We start from the raw sequence: 23,778 nt of genomic DNA on the forward strand, positions 1-23,778 counted from the left end.
AGATGTGTCCTGGCACTGAGAAATGTACACAGACCCCAAAGTCTTGCTTGAAGGCTCAGGATCAGATGAACCACCCTGCTCATCTCCTGTCATTTCTTAATTACAGGTGAGAAGGGACAGGGGAGAAAGGTTGGTCTGCTCATTTCCAAATCAGGTTAGCCATGTTTTTCTCAAAAATCCCACACCACCCAGATGAAAGGCTAAAGGAGACAGACACAGCTCAGTCTAGAGGTGAAAGGGCAGGGACAGACCCCAAGGGCAGCAAGGCTTTGCTGGGTGCCAAGTGACATCCAACAGCACTCTCAGGAGAGAGCTGCTGGCAGCAGGGAGACTTTCTCTGCAGAACCTTGTGGAAAAACCAACAGTCACTTTTATGATGGGGAAACAAGTTTTGAGGTAAGAGGTGGTTTTATTGCTGTCATTACTTCAACAACCAGCATATTTTACTAGGTTTTGCATTCTTTAAAGGAGATTTCAATATAAATTTGAATAGAAGAACATTTTGCACTTGAGTTTGACAACATGTTTGCTCTTGACTAGTACCTTGTGGCCAGTTATCACATATTGTGCTAAAAGTGAGCTTGCAAATGGCTCATACAAATGATAAATTATATACCTGACAATTTTCTATTTCAGGAGTATAAAATGTATTGCAAAGCTTTTAGAAATGAAAAAAATCCTTTAACTGATTAGACAAAATTTTTTCAGTGTTCATGAAAGAGAAGCTGCCACTCTCTAAACAGTTCCTCAACAGCATTTTTGCATTATTTTTGGGTATATGCATAAACACAAATTACTTGCAAAAATACTTTCTTCTTATTCTTTCAACTTTCCCTGTAGCCCAGTTCCACCACTTCATTTGCTCAGTCTCACTCTCTTCTTAAAAAGTCTCTGCTTTTTCATTGATACAAATATAATTCTGGGTCTAGCTTAAACAAAAATAGCCAAAAAACTAAATGATGCCCACATCTGTTTCCATAACCACCTGCCTCTGTTTCATCTGGAAGCTGCTGAGAATGCTCAGCAGTGACTGCTTTCCCACACTTCTTTAGACTCCATATGAAAAGGTTTTCTTTTGCCTCTTCTGTCCTGTCCAGCATCCAACAGGATTAAAAATAAATTCTAAACCATTGTCTCAATTTTCTCCATTCTGACCTTCCAGTTTCCAAATGCAGATCCAGATCTAAATGCTTTAATAAGACAAGTATTATCTGACTGCAAGAAACCTGAAAACACCCAGCTAGCAATTGCCCAAATATTGCATCTTCTCTTACATGACTTTTTTTTTTAGTTATCTGTTACCTTATTTCATACATAATATATACACACACAGGTGTATAGTCAGCTCCTTGATGCAGTGGCTGTGTTTTTGCTCACTGTTTCCCAGCATGGCACATAAGTGGGATTCCTAGAGCTAAATATATGACACACAAGAGAGCCACTGAGGCAAACAGATGTCCAGAGGACAGAATTAACCTGGAATTTCACTTCAAACCCAGAGTGATTTCTACTTCTTGTTTCTCTAGGCTGTGTCTGCACAAAGCTTCATGATACTAACATGCCAGACCAGTGGATAGATCAAACTATTCAAAATTGCAGAAACTAAGTCATGGCTCAGCATTAATGCATTTTGAAGGGTACAAAAAAGGAGTAATTGAAAAGAAAAAAAGCAATTACATTTAAAAAAAGATGGGGGGCACTGCACAGCAAAACAAGAAAATAAATGATCCCCTGGAACAAGATACTGGAATCTGGATAGATTATGAAACCTTAACTCAATACCAGGGCAGCAAATAACACAGGAAAAGAAATTTAGATTTTATATAGCTTAAGTCATTATTTAAATTGAACCCATAAACAAGGTGTGCTTGAAAAGAATGACTGAGCACCCATTCCACTCTTGCCAAAAAGACAGCATCGAGATGTTTCTTCCAGCCAAAAAAAAAAAACAACAAAAAAACCAAAAATCATGTCAATGACACAACCACATGTCCAGCACAGATTGGTGTCTTTTCCTGCCTCTCTAAACTGAAAGCATTGACTTCCAGGGCAGTGCAGCTTACCTAAATAGTTGGATAATTTACACCCTTATTTACAAAAACTAGTACTTTTAAAGGAAATGTGTTTTATCTGAGACACTACATATGCATATGCAGATACAGTATTTAAACGCAAAGAATAAATATTTTGCACATTCAAGTTTCCTGTGCCATTAATTTTTTATGTCTCATTTTGGGTTGGTGTCATATGTTGCATGCATATTTTAACCTTAATAGGCTGAGCAGTATGTTCTTGTGCATATTTGTGTAAACTGTATACTGATTATACACCAATTAGCTGATCTTAAAAATGAAAGGGACTTTTTTTCCTGCTAGCAATAATTTCTCTGAAGCTGGCAGTATTTGCAAGGGAACACCAAAGCCTGTCTGTGGAGAGGGCATGAATGTGTAAACAGCAGTAGAATAATCCAAGAAAAGAAAGATCAATGCTTTCAAACTTACTGTGTTTGAAAGGAAAACCAAAGCTGAGCATACTGAGGGCCAGACACCTCATCAAGCACAATGAAAGCACTCACTTGCACTTCTTGGTAATAAAATAATTTATGAAAAAGATTTTGAAGTTCGCCTTTCTGTTGAAAAATATGTCCAGAATCATAGCTTACATAGGTCATTTAATATAAGACTCAGAGTCAACACACTCGTATGCTGAGAAGCCAACAGCTTGTGTTTCTAATAAATGGGGTGCCTTTTTATAGCCAAATAATCAAAAAACTATCGAACAAAATGAAGCATTTTTCTTGCAAAATACTTTTCCCATTTCTCTAATTAACAAAAATGGGCATAAGTCTCAGTTTTGCATACAAAAGACTTGTTATTTATTCCTAAATTAAGCCTATTATATCATCAAACCTATTTACAGAAAACTTCCCTCTTAGTGTTGCATGCAAATGCTCTCTATTATTTAAATGTAGGCTGGAAGGTAAATTAAATAATTCTCAAGAGAACTAGAAAAAACTTTCCTTACTTTCAGTATTTGGCTTTGATTAAGAACATGTAACATGTGATAAACTATTCCAGATTTTCTGGCTCAATGCAGCCTGCAATTACAGTTTATAGAAAACAAATATATCTGACAAGGCAATATATCTTTGCCTCAAACATGTTTACTCATATAACAATTGTTGTTAGCTTACTTACAAAATATAATCTATCAGTTCCAGTTTTGCAACTTGACCTACACAATTGGGCTCTTGTCCCCAGACACACAAAACAGCACAATGAATAAGATACTTAGAAATAGGATACTCAAAAATCAGAACAAAGCTACTCTAAAATAAGCTATGGCCACTTAAAGCTTATGGAAGGCAAGTTTCCATTACGATCCCTTGTACCTGAATGAAGATCATACTGAATTTATGACAGATTTGAAACTGTTGCCCAACTTTGGATCTGTTTTTAGATTTTGAAAGTTGACTTAGAAGAGGTGGAATTTTACCATGTTGGAAAAATATGTAAGGAAATATATATATATCTTTCAGTACTGTTCTGTTCCAAAACCTGGTTGTAATTTTCTTATGTTATTAAATAATTGCAACAATAGCAGTAATTTTGCTTTTTTCAAACAATCTGAAAATGTTCTCAGGGAAGGAAAAGCTTTCCCACCCTGCTATTACCAAAGTGTAACAATGGCAATTCTAAATAGAAAAAAGATATTTTTATTTCTTTTTTTTAAATTTCAGTTTTATAAAAGTTTTAGAACAATAGTTCTATATGCCAACAAAAAAATTTTGAAGGGTAAAGCTATACTCAAAGACCCACTTGTGGTTGAGGAAAGGATTTTCTTGGCTTATGAGCTATAGGAAGAAGCACAATGATCCCTCCCAGTTTCTGGCAATGAATATGCAAGCCAACCAACATCTGACATTCCTACAGCTTCAGAGAGGTGCCTCAGTGCCACAGCCCTTTTCCCTAGGAAGGGCTGACACTGCAGCTCCCAAACCAGCCTAGAGCTGCTGCTGCCCTGGGAACAGCCAGGGAAGCACATCATGCTCCCCCAGCCCCATCCCTACACTCCAGCAAATGGTCCTTTCCTGAGCCTTTCAGAGGTGAAGCATGAGCTAAATTAAAATGCTCAGTTTCCTGCATGTTAATTGCCATCATTACCATGCTGGAACAGATCTCATCATCTTAATGAGGCAACTACAAACCAGGTTTTGCCAATAGGCAGCCTAAGGCAGAGACACCTGAAATATGTGGAAGTTACTCATAAATCTGGACATGTCACTGCAATAAATCAGAAAAAATAAAGCCCTGCCCATCTGAAAAAACAATACATATTAAAATACCTGACCTAGGAGGATAAGTGTGGTAATTTAGCCAACAGTTCAAGTGATTTAGCAATAGTTTCACAGCAACTCCGTGGCAGATCTAGAAAATAACCCCATTATTTCTTACGTGTAGCCCTGACTTCTAGATCATACTTATCACCCTGTAAAGAGAGGAAATTGCAACACAAATACATCAAGGCCAGGTATAACAGCATTTCCTCAATTATGCCCACCACAGCAGTGGTCACTACTGCTTATTTCCATTAGGTCACTAATATTTGTGGTCAACAAGAAACATTAAAGGATGAGACATATTCTGGTTTTACTGCCTTCTGTGAAAAGCAGACAAAAATAAAAACCTTCCATCTCCTCTTGGCCTCTAACACAAACCTCAGTGATTCACAAATGATGGCATACAACCAGTTGTAACCCTCACTGCATAGTGGAAGTAATAACCCAGGCAGGCTACTGCTGATGGGGTTACACCAACTTTTATTTGTTCCTATGCTACACATGCAATCCAAAGTAGTAGCACCCATAACTGTTGTGGTTTAACCCCAGTCAGCAAATAAATATTATGCAACCACCTATTTCAATTTACACTGTTTTTATTCTTAGAACCCCTAAGTTCAATACTGTACTTGGAAATAATTAGCACAAGAAAACAGGATATAAAGTTGGATCCTAAAAACCTTTTTAGTTCAGAGGTTCATTCTTTTCCTCTTAGTTACTTAGATGTTTCTTAAAAATAACTTCGCTATTTTCCTTGAATACCACTGTTGGACATTTGTCAGAATTTCTCAAGGAAAAACTCTTTACAAGCCAGAAGCCCAAGAGGCCAAGATTCTTCTCCTCAAAATGTAAATGCTTGCTAAAGTGCTGACACTTAAATTAGGCCAACCAAGTTAAGTAGTAAAACTACACAATACAACACTACACCAGTAGAATAGCACTTATCATCATCTTGGTAATAAAAACAATCAGCAGCACAGAATACTTTACTACCATGTCACTGGATCTGCTCTGAAGTTGAAGCAGCAGGATTACATTGCCCAAGCAAATAAAAAATACTGCCTACCATTTTCACTGCTGAACAGTGGCTAAAGACCTTTACATGCATCCCTGTCCTCCTCACTTTCTAACAACAAAGAGAAAAAAAGAAAACAAACCAAGCAACCAGTGGAACACAAACACCCTGTAGCCTCTTTCATGTCTTACAGGTGACATTCTGTGATCAGTAAACAGATTGAGTTAGGATTTAATAAATCCCAGGTCAAGAACACTTGACGAAAATAACACCCATGGTATTTAGGGCTCCCTCTTCAGTATGATATGGCAACACTTTCCACAATGAGATTGGCCACACAGATCTTAGAAAACACAGCTTTCCACACTTAAACAAGGCCACTGTGGCTTCATGCTCAAACTGATCCCAGGAAAAATGAGGGGAAGCTCTCTTGGCCTTGTGTGCTCTGTGCATCCTAGGCTGTGCTGCCAGATCATGGTCCCTGCAGCTGATTGTCTGCAGCAGTGGAAATGTGCAGAAGCAGCCAACACAAACAGTGCACCAGCTGGGCCATGATGGACAGGGGGCCATGAGAAGTGCAATCCCCACCAAGGAAGTCCAATGAAATAACATCCAGTACAAAATCTGCTACTTCCAAACCTAACCCCTACCTCAACTTAGAGATCTTCATGTCAGACTTTGCTTTTCTCCTTTCAGTAAATACGAGGGTTTGTAATGTTCAGCTAGAGACAGAAAAATCTCTCTCTTCTGAATGCTTTAATGTTTCTAGCCAGAGGGAAGAAAGAGGAAGAGAAAGTGCTCTAAGAATCATATTTGGAGTGCTATTCCCTTGTGACTGAACCAAATCTCTGCATCTGCCATAGCTATTAGCTTTCTCCAAAGAGCAGCTGAAGCAATATGGAACAAACTTTGTCCCTAGATAATTTCCCAACTACTCATATGGTTCTGTATAGCAGCCATGAAAAATAATAATTCTTAGTAATTTAATTCTGCTATTGCTTGAAAAACCTATGACCCAAAGCAGAAATGCTGGACATGTCTCCAGATTCAAGATGACATTGCAAGCTCAAAAGACAAAGTTTTTTGTGATTTATTTCCAATCTTTTCTTTCAGAGAATATCAATCCTTGCAAAAGAGGTAAAGATTAGTCTGCTTCACATTTTAAAGCAAGTCGTACAATTTGCAAAAATTATTAATTCTTCATTTGCAGTTGTAAACCTGGAGTATAAGAACTCTACTGAAACTGTAGCTCAAATAAAATGTTAGCTGATAATACATAAGAGGGAAAGCCCATAATAATTCTAACAGTATAGAAGAAATGCCAAAATGGAAATTACATTATGGCAATGATTAACAACAGCAGATTATTCTGTGTAAGACAGCAAGCAAGAAACTGTTGAGTGAATCCTCCAGAAAAAATTACAGCTCATCTCTTGCAGAGACCCAGCTGTCCTCCTACCAACAAACAGGAGCATAAACATAACCCAAAGAAAAATGCTGCCTATATATTGCAAATTTTTTGTTTTGTTTTGATATTTCTGAAAGCAGGGCTGGGACCTAGGGAATGACACAAGATTTGGAGGCTTTCAGTACAGCAACCCAAAATCCTACATGGGAATCTGCATTGGGAGTCAAGCCAGACATGAAGAGCACACATTCCAGTCTCAAATGAAAGGCAGTGAAAAACACTTCCCAAGAATATAATGCATTAAGTTGTATGTTTTCCACTTTGTTTTCCCCTTTTTTAGAGCTCTGTGTCCCAGATAAAGCATTAATATGTGAATGTAGATGACATCCCTGTGCAAAACCCTCCATATATGCAAGCTGCCACGTCCTTATTTTAATAAGCTTTAGCAATCTCCTCACACAGCTTTCCTTAATTAAATGTATGGAGGAGGGATTTCCTTAAAAAGAAAGGGATGTCTGTGCAAATTGATGTGGAAATATTAGACATGCATCCATATATGCCATTCCAAGACGACAAATATTTTTTTGCTATTATTATTCCTGCTATGCTTTTTCAGTTAAATAGACTCTAGCTTTATTTCTAGAAACAAAGAATGTTTACATTTTTTTCTTTGGAGAACCTGAATTTAATCTGAATTTAATGTCCATATACTTTACCTTTTTTGTTGGTTCTAATAATTGTCTCAGACAACAGTAAAGGGCTTCCATTGGAAACTTCATTTATAGGCTTCTCTGGTGGTTTGTTGGCAGTATTTTCTTTCTTCATGTCTTTCTTTATTTCCTGCAAAAGAAAGGTAGAAAGGGAAAAGAAAAAAAGAAAAAAAGAACCAGTTAAAAAATGGTATTACAGAATATTCTAAATCTCAAGCTCTCAAGATTTCTTAAAACTTCTATGAACATGCCTCTGCCTGCTCTAAGGTTACCTCAAAGACTCTTATGAAGTTGAAATGCCACAAAAAGAAAGCAATTTTCAGTAACCTTTTCCAATGGGCACTATTGTTTTTCTTCTAAAAATAACTCCTTATGTGTGAAAATGGTTGGACAGCTTTAAAAAAATCTCTTAGTGAAGATCACCAAAGCTGAAAGTTGGGGGGGGGGGGGGGGGGGGGGGGGGGGAAATAGACATCTCAGTTTATCAAGAAGTGAGCTGTACATTTCATACACAGGGCAGAACCAGTACAGTGCTCCTGATGCAAAGACAGCTAAGTCTGTTTCCCCTCTGATGAGAAGCCCACAGAAACAACCCCCATAGCAGGAAAAAAGCCATTAACTAGGAAAATATGACAAATGTTACCATAATTGGTAGAAGCACATAGTGAGACTGCTGTCAGAGCTGCTGCTAACACTGACACATTTTGCTGCTCACTACCTTTTAAGGTGATTGACAATACATATTGAAAATGTATATGGTGGGGTTTCACTAAAGTAAATCCCCAGAAAACAGCTTCACAGTTACTGCTGGAGATGCACAGCATCCTCTCTCTCTACTTCTTAGGCAGACTTTAAAAGCCTAAGCATGTTGCTGTCTATACTCACTTTGACAAAGCATCCAAAATATCATCACTTTTCATAGACCTTATCTTCCAACACTACTGAAGCAAACAAACAGCATTACCTCTATTTTCTAGACAGGTAATTGACACACTATAGAGGCTGAACCATTTCCTTACAACCATGTCCCAAAAATACAGAAGGAAAAAAGAAATAAGAGTTTTGGCTCCAAGCTTTGTCCTAGAGCCACAGAACCACTCAGGCTGAGAGAGAACTAACTCAGAAGGTCCCCACTCCAACTCAGTTCAAAGCAGGGTCACCTCTGAGGTCAGACCAGGCTGTTCAAGGCTGTTTGAGCAGCTGGGTCTTGAAAACCTCAAGGACAGAGGCTTCAAAAGCCACTGCTTGACCAACTTCATAGTGGCAAAAATTTTCCTTACATTTTGCCTGGAACTTTCTTCTCAAGTCCTGTCTGCTCTCCCCTGTCCTGCCCACCAGGCATCACTGTGAAGAGTGTGCCTCTATGTCCTGGATAACAATCTTTTATGCAGCAGAAGGTTCCCAAAACCCTATTTTCAGGTTGAACAAGCCTACACCTCCCTTAGGGTCTCCTTAGGGACCATGTGCTCCAGCTTCCACAGGTACAGAACCTGCTTCAGCTCATCAATATCTTCCCTTTTGCTAAATACTCATTCCATGCACAAAATGGGATGCTGTATTCTGGATGTGGACTTAGGAGTGCCAGGCAAAGGAGGATTACCACCACCCTCAATCTGCAGGTTACTAATACAGCCCAGGATGCTGTTCACTGTGTTGATGCCAGGGTACAAGACTAGCACAGGTTTATGTTGCTGCCCACCAGGACCCACAGGTCCTTTTCAGAGTTGCTTCCACTGCACAGATCTGCCAGCATTCCTCCTTGCCAGGGCAAGAACTGGAATTTGTCCTTGCTGGATTACATAATGTTCCTGTCTGGGGCCTTCTGAAGAGCAGCCCTACCTACAAACATGTCTTTTGTTCCCCCACAGTTTGATGTCATCTGCAAATTTGATGAGGTCTACATTAAACAGGCATCAGAGACAGGTGATGATTTTGGATGAGCTCTTCCCATTACAAAAACCTCTACCTTTTCTCCTCTCTTTACATTCACTGCCCTCTTCCACATCCCAGTGCACGATCAACTTCCACGACCCCACAAGATTGTACCGTACATAGGAAATACTGTAGATCTTATTTAGATTATCAGACATGAGCAATAAAGCATAGAAAGCACATTACTATTTGAAGTTTCTGAAACTCTCATCTGTGAACAGCATCAAGCAAAGCAAGAATTTCTAAGTTATTCTCTGTAAGATTCACCTTAAACCTGAATCTCGTAATTTTTTTAACCTTTTATTTCCCTAAACCAACTGCTATTTCAAATCTGACCTATTAGCTATACAACATTAATACAGTCTTCTACATCTGTCCAAAGCATTTTCTATACAGTATCTTCTGTACATTAGCAGAGATAAAAGTTTTATAAGTTACTGCCTATGGAAGGTACAGTAAATCCTTTGTCTACTGCCATTACACAGCTAAAATAGTATCTAAAAGACAACTCCTCAGTAACCATAATAACTGAAATAACAAATGTGAATATGTCTGTGAAAGTTATATGATATCTGTGTGATAAATGCTGCTGTTGTTAGAATAAATATTGTGCATTGTTCTGGTAAAAAAGTGAACCATGTGAGAATTTAAGAATTATGTATGCATTTAGAAGAATATATCACTTTCCAAAAGAAGTAGACTAGAATTAACACATACATTAATCCAAAAGCTTCTTTTTCACAGCCTTAAAAAATAAAATATAAAATTAATTACATCACTCAGAGCTTTATATTTATTTTGCAGCTAGGTGACAAACTCACTGTGTATTAAAAAATTATCTGCCGTTTAAACAGAATTTGTGAGTCAGCAGCATTCTCACGTGAACAAGACCACAAGACAACATCCTGCAGAAGACCCCATCTTGCCAGAACTTGCTTGCTGTGTGTCATTACTGTGTTATTTTTTAATTTTTTATGTCAGAATGCAATTAAATCCTCAATTCACAAATTCTGAAACAGCAGTACAATATTTTTTAATTTTAAGAAGTCCTTTCGCAACTTCAAAACTGATGTAGAAAATTGTCTGCTGTAACAGAAAACAATGCTGTACCCTTTAGTCTCCAGATGAATGACACTGGTGCCTTTGCTGCTGCTGACAACTTTCTGAGAAAGCCTTGTTTGGCTCCTGAAAAAAGCAAAGGAATACAAAACAACTCCCAGACACTGGGATTTGTTTGTAGGGTGAGAAGTCTTGCACTTTTTTCTCATCCACTATTCATGAAAAGAAGGCTACATGTGCTCAGTGTCCACTAAGCTGAAATTCATACACAAGGTTCAGCACCTTGCACTGACCAAAATTGTCTAAGGATTGCTTTTTTTGTGTGCCTTTCTAACATCTGTTTGAGCTACTTTTCATTACTGTTACCTTTGTTGCTCATGAGAAAGGCCAAAATGTTTCATAGCTACTGCCCAGAGTAACAAGACATGATCAACTCCAACAGTTTGGAATTACAGATCCTTGAGAGGATTAATAGGAAAAGTGGAGAATTTTCTAAATAACAAAACAGAAATAAAGAGTCAATCCAGCCCTACTAAGCTAAAATAATATCAGAAACATATTCATACTTAGCAACACTCATATCTAAGTGGCCGAGTACACATTCTGTAGTAAGCAATGCCATCTTTAAAAGCTTTACCCATCTTTTAAATTCCTGATCTTAGTCTACAGCATAAGACTAAAAACTTACAAACAAAACCAAACAAATGCCCCAGCCTACAGCAGCCTCAGCACTGTAGTCTGCAGCAAACACTGGTGCTGATATTACAGCCCCTCTCCTCTCTCTAGTATGTTGCTTCTGGCTCCATGCTGTCTTCTCTTCTGTGCTTATCCTTGAGGAATTTAGGATTTTAAAACTTCTCTTCAGCTGTGGCTCAGAACCAGGCACCCTTATCCTCAGGCCAAAGGGATCCTTGGTGCTATTAAATTCAGAAATATTGACATAGCCCTCTACAGCTATCCCCACTCTAATCTACAGTAAAAAATAGATTATTACTCTAAAATACAACAATGCCTTACTCAAAACTCCATTTCTTCCTGAAAAATTAAATGAAAAAACAAACACAAACAACTCTGGCCAAGTAAATATACCAAGTCAGCTTACTACATTTTAATGCAAAAATTATACTGGACATGACTACCTAGCATATTTGGCAAATGAACTACAATGGCCCTAAGAGCTTGGTGCTTCATGAGTTATAGAAATCTCCCTATGTAACCCAGTCCTTCCAGATCTGCAAGGAGTTGAAGCCTACCACATGAGGAAAGAGTAGGCAAATGAGCTTGTAAACCCATGCATATCAAAGGTGGCTTGTGGGAACTTTCCCCAGTGTATGAAAAAAAAAAATCTATTTCCAGTTCTCATTTCTGAAGTTTGCAGATATTTATTTTTTTTTTAAAGAAGAAATTCCATGTACACAAGTAAGTAGAAAGCAAACTTTCAGTTAGGATAGAAGTCCTCAATTTGCCATGAGTAGTTCAAGAACAGCTGAATTAAAATGGTAAAGGAGGATGAACAGAAACTAATAACCCAGTTTCAAGTTTAGGGACTGCTGTGTCTTGAAAAAGAAACTTGTGTAATAAAAGAGAGGAGAAACTAGACAGTGATAAGATATTTGACTACATTATATTTCCCTAAAATACTGGAAAAGATCAACCTGCCCAGCAAGGACTTCAGTGCACCTCCTGACCAGGGCTTTTGCACTGGTTTCTGGCTTTATTTTGGCTACAGCAGATCAGTCACACCCTAATCAGATACAGGCACCACTCACTGTGGGCCAATCTGCCCCTGAGGAGAGCAGGGTGGGTGGACTGGTACAGCCAGACATCTGAGCCATGCTGAGCCTCCTCTGAGGGGCAAGTGTGAGAACCTTCACCAGGAATCCTGGTGGTGATACCATCTGGAACAGGCTCCACGACCTTGAGAGCCCCTCCCAGAACCAAATTCACAAGGCAGATGTCAAAGGAAACCCCACACAGAGCCTGTGGAAAAGGAGCTCAGAGGGCTCCTGAGTGCAGTGCTCGGCTCTTTACCTCTCTGTTCCTGGGAGATGTTTCTGCAGAATGAGCAGCTGTCTCGCTCACACAACCCACTTGCAAAGAGGTAGGCTTTCAGTGTGCTAACAGCTTCAAAAATATCTCTAAACATAATCTTTGGGACTGCTTGGTTCTTGATTTTGGAGCACTGCCTGGTATACATTTCATGGATCTAAATGATGCACTTCTTTCCTAGCCCACGCAGAGATAACTGCAGGTTCAGGTTAATAGCAGATCATTTTCAAGAGGCTATGCCTCAGGAACCCAACCCTGAAGTAAGTAACCTTGCATTTCAACCACTAAACCTAAAAGATGCTCTCTTGATGCCAGAAATCTTAAGACAGCTTCCACCTCCCATCTATGTGGGTTTCGGTGTGATTCCAATATGATAAGCAGCTCTTACTTGGAAGAAGCATCCTCAACCTGAGAAATACTGAAAAAAAAAATAATTGTGAACTTAAGAAATAAACTAAGTTTCATTCCGTGAAATATTATGGTTTCAAACATATTATGGGGGCATAAAGACCCTTACAATTTTTAAACCCTTTTAATATATAAAAAATACTATTTTTTGTAACTAGGATTCAACTGTACTGCATAGATACCAACAGCCAAACCATTGTGAAAAAGCTTCTTTTCTTCTAGCAAACTTTGAAATACAGTTTCTCCAAAGAAAAACAAAATCCTAAACAATACCTGAGCTGTTTTCATTTGGATCTTCTCTAATGCTATCCTACATCAGTATAAGCCACAGGAAATTTGAAAGATGTTATCCCTAAGGTTGTCAGCTTAACAACATGACAAAACTTCAAATAACAACAAATTCCATAGTGTGATGAAAGTGCATCACATACAATATATTCAAATATACCTGTAGCCTATTAAATGGCTATTTCAAAATATAAAATCTATAAATTAAGCACCTTATCCTTTGTAAGTAAAAAGCTGTAACTCGTTGAAATGACACGTGCTTTGTCAATCTAAAGGGAGACAAAGAACAGTTAACAGCTTTCAAAGTGAAAACATAGTTTTTCTACTGCTGTTTGCAAGAACTAGCTTTTTTTTTCTTAGAATTGAATCATTTATTACATTACAAGAAAGAAGTTTTTTCTCTTTATGTGTCTTTACATGCTGAAGTTTCCACCCCTCTGTCAAAAAGCTTCCTTGAAATTAGAGCAAAGGTTTGAACTAGGTCAGCCACAAAAGTTACAGTTAGGAAAGTACAAGAATTTCTGCCATTTTCACTACAATGAAGTTTCAAGTTTTTTACTATAGCAGTTCTGACCTTTACAGGAAATTCAGCTGAAAATATTTGAGGAAATTGCTGCAACCTTTTCCATGACTAAATGCAACAAAATGCTTTTTTGTGCTGCTGCAGGTACAAAATCCTAAAGCTAACAGTTCATTCCTCAAAACTGTAGGGAGCCATGAAAATTATGAGAAGAATCACTATCAGACTATAAGGTGATTTATCTGTGGCTTCCAAATGAAGGGAACAACAGTTCTTGTGTCCTGGGAGCAAGAGATTAAATCAAAGCTTTTGAAAACAAGACACATGCATAATGAGAGTTGAAAGCTGAGAAATAATGAGTCTTTCACAGTTCAAAAATCTGTAGCATGTGCCCTGCTTGAAGCCAAATATGGAAGCAGGAATAAGAGCTCAGAATCATATGCAGCAAAGAGGAAACAATGCAACACATTTGAATTATCAAAAGATGACAATGGAAATGTCAGAAGCACTTGGACCTTTCTGAGATACAGCATGTGCTTCCTTCAATCCCTTTTCTCAAAAACCATACTGTACATTTCAAGAGAACTGCCACCATGATTTCCTGCAAGCACAGTCTGTAACTTCAAACAATATATGACTTCAATTATCCATTTATATTAAATAACTCAAAACTCTGCTTCACAGTACATCAATTCAATATTTAGTCCTCCTAAGTAATTTCCTGACATTTTCACTAAAACTAGTTAAGAGTTATTGAATAATTATTAACGTGCTTAGTTAGAAATGTAACTCTGATTTTCAAGAACCTGGTAGCTCTAGTATAAATAAACAATGTATCCTAAAGCAAGGTTGGAACAAAGAAAATTATTTTCGAAGGTGTTGCCTGAACTAAAATCCAGTATACTTTCATAGCATGAGCTTTACATTCTGTAAAAAGCAAAATGGCAACATTTCAGGGACAAGTAGGAAACCACCTAGCTTTTATTTTCCTGGCTTCTGCATCACTAGCTTTTAGTTTCCCCTTTCTAGGGCAATACCAGGTCCAAGACACAGAGGGAGGACATGGGACCTTCAAACACCATGATCAAGACTCAGATCTCCCACTCACCAGTGGCTCTGTCACCAAGCAGAGGGGGAAGGATGGTCTGGAGGTTCTGCTACTGTAGCAGAGACCCCCAGCTCTAACAGAGGCACAGACCATAAACTGCTACTGCACACATCCTCTGAGCCCGTGGCAAAAGCTATGCTGCTGCTTCATTGCTGCAAGATTCCACATCCTCTCTCCTTTTTTCTCTATCAGCTTATCCCAGGTTTATAGGAAATGTTCCCAGCTGTCTGACAGGCATGTGACAAAAAAAAAAAAGAGGGCTACAGTTAACGTGCCTCGTGGTTTGTGCTAGCACTGCCTAGATTCTGGTGTTATTTCTAACCACAGCCTCCTAAAACTCTCCTTGGTTTCTGTATCTAGCCTTTAAAATCAAGTCTATTTCTGTGGCTCACATGACTTATCTGATTTACAGCTTGATAGAGAAAAGTGCAATTTGTTCACCAAGTTTTGCATACTGAGAAGCATATCTACTCCAGCAGAACATGTAGCTTAGGATGAGGACTCTGACCTGCTTTACCCTCCTTTGTTTTTCTTGTTATGTTACATAAAGCAGATGCACTGATCTACTCTCTCCCAGCACAAATAAAGGCTTGAACACAGCCACAAGTGCTGCTTTCATGGATGCTCAGGTAAGCCCATAGTGCCACCCTTGCTTCTCAGATGGAAGGGCCTTATGAACTCTGCAGAGTTTCATGTCAGGACACTGTTCCACTATCTACTGTACACCTAGGACCAGCCTGCACAATCATAAATTCATTAAAAAGCCATAAGTAAAGGCTTCTATAGCCCAACTGTCATGAACATTGTTCTCAGAACATTTAAATACTAATTTTGGTACCAATTTCATTCATAAACTTTACTTGTAACAAAGGTTATCCCTCAGACATTTGAGACAATAGTGGGGCAATTGAAAACATCAATGTAACAAAATTAATAGGTCAGATTTTATGCAAACAACTGGCAACAAACCAATTTACTATGAATTGACAAACCAACACAGTTGTTATGAAAAAATTAACCACAAAAGTAGTGTGCAATGAAGGCACAGTGCAACCTGCTCCTGCCTAAACTGCTGCTACTTCTGTGATATCCATGTCTGAACTCTCCTGTTTATCCCAGCCCGAGATGCCCAAGCTGCAATGTCCCCCATAACACAGGAGACCACACTGTGCCACACCTAAACCTCTGCTCCTCTTCTTCATATCAGTGACCTGTATCCAACAGCAAACTCAAGCTCCTCTTTTAAAGAATCTCCACATTGATACATATTTGTTATGTTATTTGTTATGTCTTTTGTACATCCTTCTGATAAGTGAAGGTCTTCTGGATAGCATTTATACTCTTACACATGTGGAAAGCCTTGTACTTCTAGAGAGATGAGTGCCTGCTTTATAATAAAATTTAAAAAACTCTCAGATTTGTTGAGTCTTATGCAATTTTTCAGCTGTGAACATGAGTGATTTTTCATCTGCTCAGCTCAGAAAAATCTTGTTCCATCCTTTAGCCTCACACTTTGTACTTCAGTTCAAAAGGAATATAATCAAGGCCTCATATTCACCTATAGCAATTAGTTTACTGGAGTATTTTTAATTACCAGAAAAGAAAAGATTAAAGAGACATGGAGGGGGTGGACGGGGAAAGAAGATTAAGACTATGAGAAACAGCAAAGAATACAACAGTAAGAAAAGTGGAGAGCACATTTTAAAACAATCACAAAACACCACCTGTCTCAGAGAAAGCCAGGAAGGAAAAAGAATACATATTTTGCACTTTGTGGTTTGGGTTTTGGAGATCTGCTTGGCTACATCAGTGATCAGCTTCATTACCACCAGAAGACGCAATTCATTACATCTTAATGCACTTAACAGACATTAAAATTATAGAAAGACATGAAAATCATAATTAGAACAGTAAAGACAGGGAAATAAGAAAATCATGGGGTGCTGGATGCCACACTCCAAGCCACTCAATTTATCCTGACCCATTTTTTTTAAACTGTACCTTTCTCTGAGGCCTCAAAGTAGGTGTAAGCAAAAGCATAACTGATGAACAGACACAGCAGATGGCAGGAAGCACGAAGAGGCAGAAGTGATTGGCACAGCCTGGGTGCTTGAGCACTTTAGCATTTTGTACACACTGTGACAAGACACCTCTAAGGAAGACTTTGAAAAACAGAGAGTACATTTGTTGATCTTCATGTGCAGGTTGCCCAAAGTAGGTGAGAAACACAAAAGCAGAAGTCCGTTATAAATTTATTAAAAAGGTGAGGAAAAACAAACCTGTCACCTTGTCACCAGAACAGAGGGGTACACCATCCCTGTATGAGACCCTTGAGAAATGATGACCCAAAGACTCTAAGATTTAGAGTGGGCAAGTTGCAGAATTGACAAGGACTTTGCATTTCAGAAGCCTCCCAGAGAATCACACTTTTAGACTGCAGCAGGTTTCACAGGCTGCAGATACACTGGAAGAAACTTCCTGATTTCATACTGCTGTGGAGCTGCCTGCCAACCCATGAACCCCTGCAGTACACATTCCTTCCCAGTTTTCATCTGGGGCTGGGAATTTGTTTTGCTTTACATATTTAGCAACATATGTGAATAGAGGGATTAAGGGCAGAAGGCAGTGCTGCAGCAGGGATTGCCATGGGGAAGATGCTCAGCTGCCAGACTCTAACTGGCATTTTCTTCCCCCACCTCTATAACCTCCATGGACAATGGATGGCCAGTCAGGCTTTTATCAGCTGAAGTCCTGTGTCTGGCAATAGCACAGTACACCTGTGTGCATTTCAGCTGTTCTCAGCACATGGACACACAGACACATCTGTGCAGGTGCTCAGAAACACACCTGTGCTCCTCCCTGCATCCTTGAATACTGAGAGAGGTACAGTGGGGAGGCACTAAAGGTGTTTCTCAGCCATCCTCCTCCCAGTCCAGCTCCAGTAGAATGAAATCACTCAAACAGTTTCAAATAAAAATAAATTTCTTCTCACAAAGGTTCCATTTTCACCAGCTATTAGAAGCATTGTTAACTTTGCTTGAAAGCACAATGTCATTCCTCATTTCTTTGAGGAGAGAGTAGGATATGGCAGAATTTAGCACGCTAAGAGTTTCTCCCCGTAGGCACCTGGCCTTATTAAAAAATGTAAGGGACTACAGTTTCAAAAGTGAAAAATGGATATTTCATGTAGTAAAAAATATTTCTGCTGTCAGTATAAAAAAAACCTTCTCATATTAGCACACACATATATATAAAAAACTGCTGTATTTATGTTCCTTCTCACAACCGCACCAGTTTGAAGAGATGACCAATACAGAAAAAAGCAACAGCATACACTCTTTAGGAAAAAAAAGTGCTGGGAGACATTATCACAAATTGTAACGTGTTAGATAAGCAGATAAGCTATCTCTGTGACACAGACAGGCTTAGAGAGAGACAAAGTAGCATAAATCCTTTATGCAAAACCCTATCACAAACCAGATGATCCCTAACAGCAGGATTTTCTAATGAGAACATTAACTGACTCACCCAGTATCTTGCATTCTCTGTTTAAAACCATATGGCAGGTTTTTTTAAGAGAGGGTTTATCTTCTCTAAATGATGTTGTTCAGTGAAAAAGAAACAACAACTAACAAACAACACAAACTGAAAGGAAGCTATTGTGCTACACAAAACCATACAAAATGAATAAAATACAGCTGTACAAAATTTCAAAATTTTAACTTGAACCACACTTTAAAAAAACCTCGGTGATGGTCAAAACAGACATTTTTCTATCCAATTAGAAAGTAATGAAAAATTGCACAAGTTTCTACAGAGGTCTTCAATCCCATAATTCTGCATTATAGAATGAAGACCTGTGCCATAAAAAGGTTAGGGCAAATTACAGATATTCCTATTGTTCTGTGATGGACCTCTCACCAAATACTCTATTGAACCAACATAATTGCTCATCCCTCTGCAGCATACAGATATTAAGGTTATGCAGAGAAGTCCACTGAACTCTGGGGAGGGCAAGTGTCAGGTAGTTCCACTGCATGTAAAATTAAAACTGAGATTCTTGAAGATGTTTTAAAAGACAAACAGACTTTTTTAAGGAAAAAAAAAAAAGTAACATGAAAATATTTAGAGGGAAAGATAGTTACAGTGTTATAGGATTTTTAGGGTTTTGTTTGTTTGTGTAACCAGTTGTATGAAAGCTTGCAGGAACTAATGAAATAAGATCCTGGATTAAATCAGGGTTAATGAGATCAGGAGTAGACACATCATTATTCAAATCACACACCATGTGAATAGCATGTGCTGCCAGACTTGTAAATCAGAAATTAGAATTTAACACTCTTCCTTCTGCAGTCTGACAATTTAGGGCAAGAGGTCTCTTTATAAATATTGCTGGCATCCACCTGCCACAGCTTCAGGAGATAATGTATTATGACTCCAGTTTTTCCTGGTTCTAAGCACCAACAATCTCAAGAGGTAGCCAATGGCAGAAGCAGTTCTGACAGTCATGTTCCTCAAGTCTTACTACTCTTGCAAGCTGTCCAGAAAAATTTGTTATTTAATTATTTGCCACCTTAATCAGACCTTTCTTCCTGCAAAGATTACAGCAGGCACAGGTTAATCCATGTGAGTTTGGAATGGTGCCATATATCTTTTGTCTGTTATAGCCTTCTGAGTTCCAGCACATTGCTGATATGCTCAAACCCAGAGTAAATTTCTTAGGGGGGGGGGAAAAAAAAAAAAGGTTTGAAACTGAAAAGACTGACAACAACAATTTTAATAATCTCCATTACAAGATGTCCTGAAACCATGGAAATCCCTTTATAAAATGTAGGTCACATGTTTCTTTAGAGGTATTAGACTTAATTCTAGAGATTTGATATTTAGAAAAGATAGTCCTATTCATAAAGTCGTAATAGCTGGGAAAATAGATCCAAAACCTTAAACAACAGGTCTCAAAAAGTCCCTAGAAATGTAGCAGCTGTCTTTGAGACTGCATCCTCTTAGTGGAATAAAGGTCTCTGGACAAAGCTTTTCATGGTAGAATTTTCTAGACTCTTCAGATGTTCTGCCTGCTCTTTTACAGATGTGAAAAAGAATCAAGCAGGGAAAAGAAGATGTATTGGTCAATCTATTCTAGCCAAACAACCTTCTATATCTTGGTCTTATCCAAGGGAAAACAGGCACAAAGAATGCAAATAGAAGAAATAACCATGCTCAACACTGATCCAGAACAGCAGAGTATTGCTCAAGAGTAAAAAATGTGTGATGGGTGCTACAACTACCTGAGAGGGTTTGATACACCTGTGGTATGTGTAGGAGAGGTGCAGCCTAGCATCACAGACGGGAGATTTGGTGACCACGATCCTCACCTCAAATTACTCAATCCCATAATTACTCAATGTTTGCAAAAGGGATTGGCATGCTACCTTTGAAGTAATGCATCATACTGAAACTACCTGTGCAGTTTCTCAACCTAGTGTTTATTCAGCCAGCATGAAACTTTAAACAAACCTTCGTGGCTATCAGAGCCACCCAGACTCATTGGCTTGTATTACAAAAAACCCCAAAACAGTACAGGACTTATGGTCAAGTCCACATGAGAAAAAATGATGTTTATCTTCTTAGCACACTCAGCAGGTTTCCTGCTCACAGATGAGTTGCATGAGAAAGTATGATCTTTGTTTGGATAAGTCTCCTTCCAAGCAGGGACAGCTATTTTATGGTTTCTCCCAACATACCATGTGGTACAAGAATGCTTGAGACTTACTGTTATTGTAAATAAGATAGAGGTAAAAGAAAAGTACTGATTATACAGTTCTGCTGAGGGAAAATGAAAGTTTAAAGATGAGAGTTAAAGAAAAAGCAGACAGCAGGTGCATAGGAGTCAGCAAGGATGGTGAAATAATGGTCTGACCATATATAAAGGTATTGGAACTTGTTTGCCTTGCTGAACACCCCTGTATGATGATGCAGGTGGATTCAGCAAGCAGAAACAAGATTTCAGCAGCTACAAACACCCAGGGAAATTGCCTTTAAGTACTTCTCAATTAAAAAAACTTAATACTTGCTTTACATTTTTACCTTCAAACAAGAATCAAGAAGGAAAAGTTGCATATGTCATACACAGAACAAAGACTTATTTTTTTATCTAAGCATTAGCAATTCTTTTTACTCAGCAATTTATCAAGGAAAGATCAATTCATTTTGAACAACTGATACACTCCTGGTCTGAATGTCGTAGGTTGAAGGAAGGCACTGAGTGTTATTCCTCTGTGTTGAAGAAGAGTCATCTATATTTCAAGTAGACCTTACTGCATATAACTATCAAATAACTATTAAACTGCTATGGCTCCAATTATATGCATTGAATCTATGCTTTGAAATTCTAAATACTGACTTACACAGTTCTCAGGATGATAGGGGAAAAAAACCCAATATATTACTTTGCTTTTGTTCCCCAAGAGTAGCCTACCTGGAAAGTAGCTCCCTGCTCTAAAAGATAGATGTGTATGCACAGTATAAATCAGAGAAAATTAAATAAATCATTGAATAATTAATCTAAATACAAATACCTCTTGAAAAGAGCAGAGAGAAATCTCACTTAGGAGAAGGGAGTGTCCTTCAATTTGTGGCAAATATCAAGAAGTTGCAGGCAAAGCAATTTGCCAGGCAGCTCACAAGAGTACTCTCTATCCACCCTCCCTGAGCTGTAATTCTTACTGGGAAGGCAAAAAAACCCACTCCTTCTTCTACATACTCCAATATCTTCAAGAAATTACAGAATATTCTAGATGCATTTAGATTTAACTGCCTTTACTGCAAAATTCTTTAAGTTCAGATCTAGGGGTTTTTTTAGCTTTACAATATTAATTTTGACAACTCAGAGCATAAGGCAATTGCCTCCTTTGTTTTTATTGGGAGACATCCTTAACACATTTAGTGCAGGTCAAGGAGTACACTTACACTCAGGCAGTTCTACTGACTGTAACAAGTCTCATCTAGAAATAAAGTTTTTAGGCCCATTCCTCAGGAAAAACAAAACCCCATACCTGTCAGCACTTCTTACACTGTGTATACACTGCTCCTCTCCTCTGTGATCCACCACATGGGGAAATATTGAAAAACAAAAAAGTTATCTAGGAACACCCACACAGCAGCAGTTTAAAGAAACACTCAAAACATAGGTGTGTTCTACTTTGCAAACACTTCAGTTTTAATCCCAAATCAACTAACAGACTCCTTTAGGAAATTCATTAACCACTCTAAACAAGGGCTGTGGTGGACACATCCCACAATTAATGGGAGTGGAGGCCTGGGAACAGATACCTCTGAAAAGGAAACAGAGCTGAACACACATACTACACTGAAAAGCACCAAAGACAAAGCTCTCAGTTTTATCCCCAATCCAAAACTGGGAAGAAACAAGGCTCACTGAGGATGTTCTGCTAGAGGAAGAGAAGATAAATATAGAGCAAGCAGCAAACACTAGATCCAAGGGCACAGAGGGCTGTAAAGTGGTCTGGATGTGCCTGCACTGCTCCATAGCACAGCAGAGCTCAGGCAGGGCTGGCTCTCCCTGCTGCAGGCAGGGGCAATGCAGATGTGTGAAAGGTGAGCAGTGTCTCACTGCTCCTGCTGGTGATGAAAGCAGGGGGCTGGAGCAAGTACCCACCCAGGGAAATTGACCTCATACATTCCTATAGTAGTGTCTCCATTTAGCCTTCACTCTTTTAAAGAGAATGGGCCAATCCTACATTTGAGCACTTTTCATCCATCTTCTGCCCCTCTGTCATGTAAGTGCTGCACAGTCAGTGTCTACTACATTAAATTTGTGAGTATTTACAAGGATTTTCAACCTAGGCATTTTCAATACGTATTTCATTATCTACCATCAGTATCAACACTAAATTTAAGTTGGCACAGACTACAACACACTACAAAAGAGTTTGTTTGATTTGGACCTAATTTTTCTGAAGTACTGTACAGAGTGTGAACAATGCCAAGAGTCACATGAGTCCATTGAACAGCTGAAGTGCTGGAGAAAACTTTCACCTATAAAGGGGGAGGCAAGTAACTAGTCTGGTCAAGCATATTTGATAATTACTAGTTAATCTGCAAAGGCCAGATATTTGAGCAGCTACAAGAAGCTCTCCTAAAGCAACAATTTAAACACTATGGATCCTTAAAAATCATATTTATCTTTCTTACTTAGCATGACTTAAAAAAAAAAAAATCAATTGCTTCCTCATTTAAATAAGCTTTATCTCACATTCACTGTGGCCAAGCCCACACAAATAAACATTCAATAACTGGAAAAAGTCATTTGAAAAGGCAAAAAGGAAGCTTGAGTATAATAAGGACTGTGCTGGCCAAGTACTGGTCAATTCCCTATTTCCTGTATTTCAAATATTTATTAAATACACACACAGATAAAAATAAATGGTCTGGCCTCCATTTATTTACACAATTACACAAATCCTTAAACAGAACCAACCACACCTTAACATTAACACCATTGACAGTTCAATAGGAAGTAATTTATTTGTCATTTAGAAAACAAAGGTTGGAGACACAGGTAATCAAAACAAGTATTTCAGCTTCCTTTCTCCTTCTTTCTCCCACAGCACAATATTTTGTTCTCCTGTACCTCAACAGTGCCTTCAGACGACAGTATGAAAAATAAAGCACTTGGTTTTCAATAACATGAAATTCCCTCTCATACTTCCAAATTTTTTTATTCAAATCTATTCACAAGATACATACAAGCAATTCTCAGGGAAATCCTATATAACTACTCATTTGTCTTAGTTTATCTCTTAAGTTCTTCTTACTCAGAGTTAAAATTTCAAAGGTAATTTTCTATACAAAGATGCTTCTAAGGCCAGAAAATAAGACTCTCATTTAGTTGCTCAGGTTTCCTGGTCACATCAAAGTATTTA

General features: G+C 38.4%; 1 protein-coding gene across 5 annotated transcripts in view; it reads right to left on the reverse strand.

The window, feature by feature from the left end:
- The window catches only part of SH3KBP1 (SH3 domain containing kinase binding protein 1), a 204,131-nt gene that overhangs the window by 121,504 nt on the left and 58,849 nt on the right, over positions 1–23,778 (reverse strand). For all 5 annotated transcript variants that reach the window (XR_013775716.1, XM_079316945.1, XM_079316943.1 and 2 more), the window contains exon 3: positions 7,479–7,602. Coding sequence is in view for 4 of the 5 variants with exons in the window: in XM_079316945.1 (XP_079173071.1) it covers positions 7,479–7,602 (124 nt within the window). In the remaining variant the exon portion in view is untranslated. The remainder of the gene's footprint in view (positions 1–7,478; positions 7,603–23,778) is intronic.

The sequence above is a fragment of the Erithacus rubecula genome (assembly GCF_903797595.1).
Source record: "Erithacus rubecula genome assembly, chromosome: 1".
Classification (NCBI taxonomy): Eukaryota; Metazoa; Chordata; class Aves; order Passeriformes; family Muscicapidae; genus Erithacus; species Erithacus rubecula.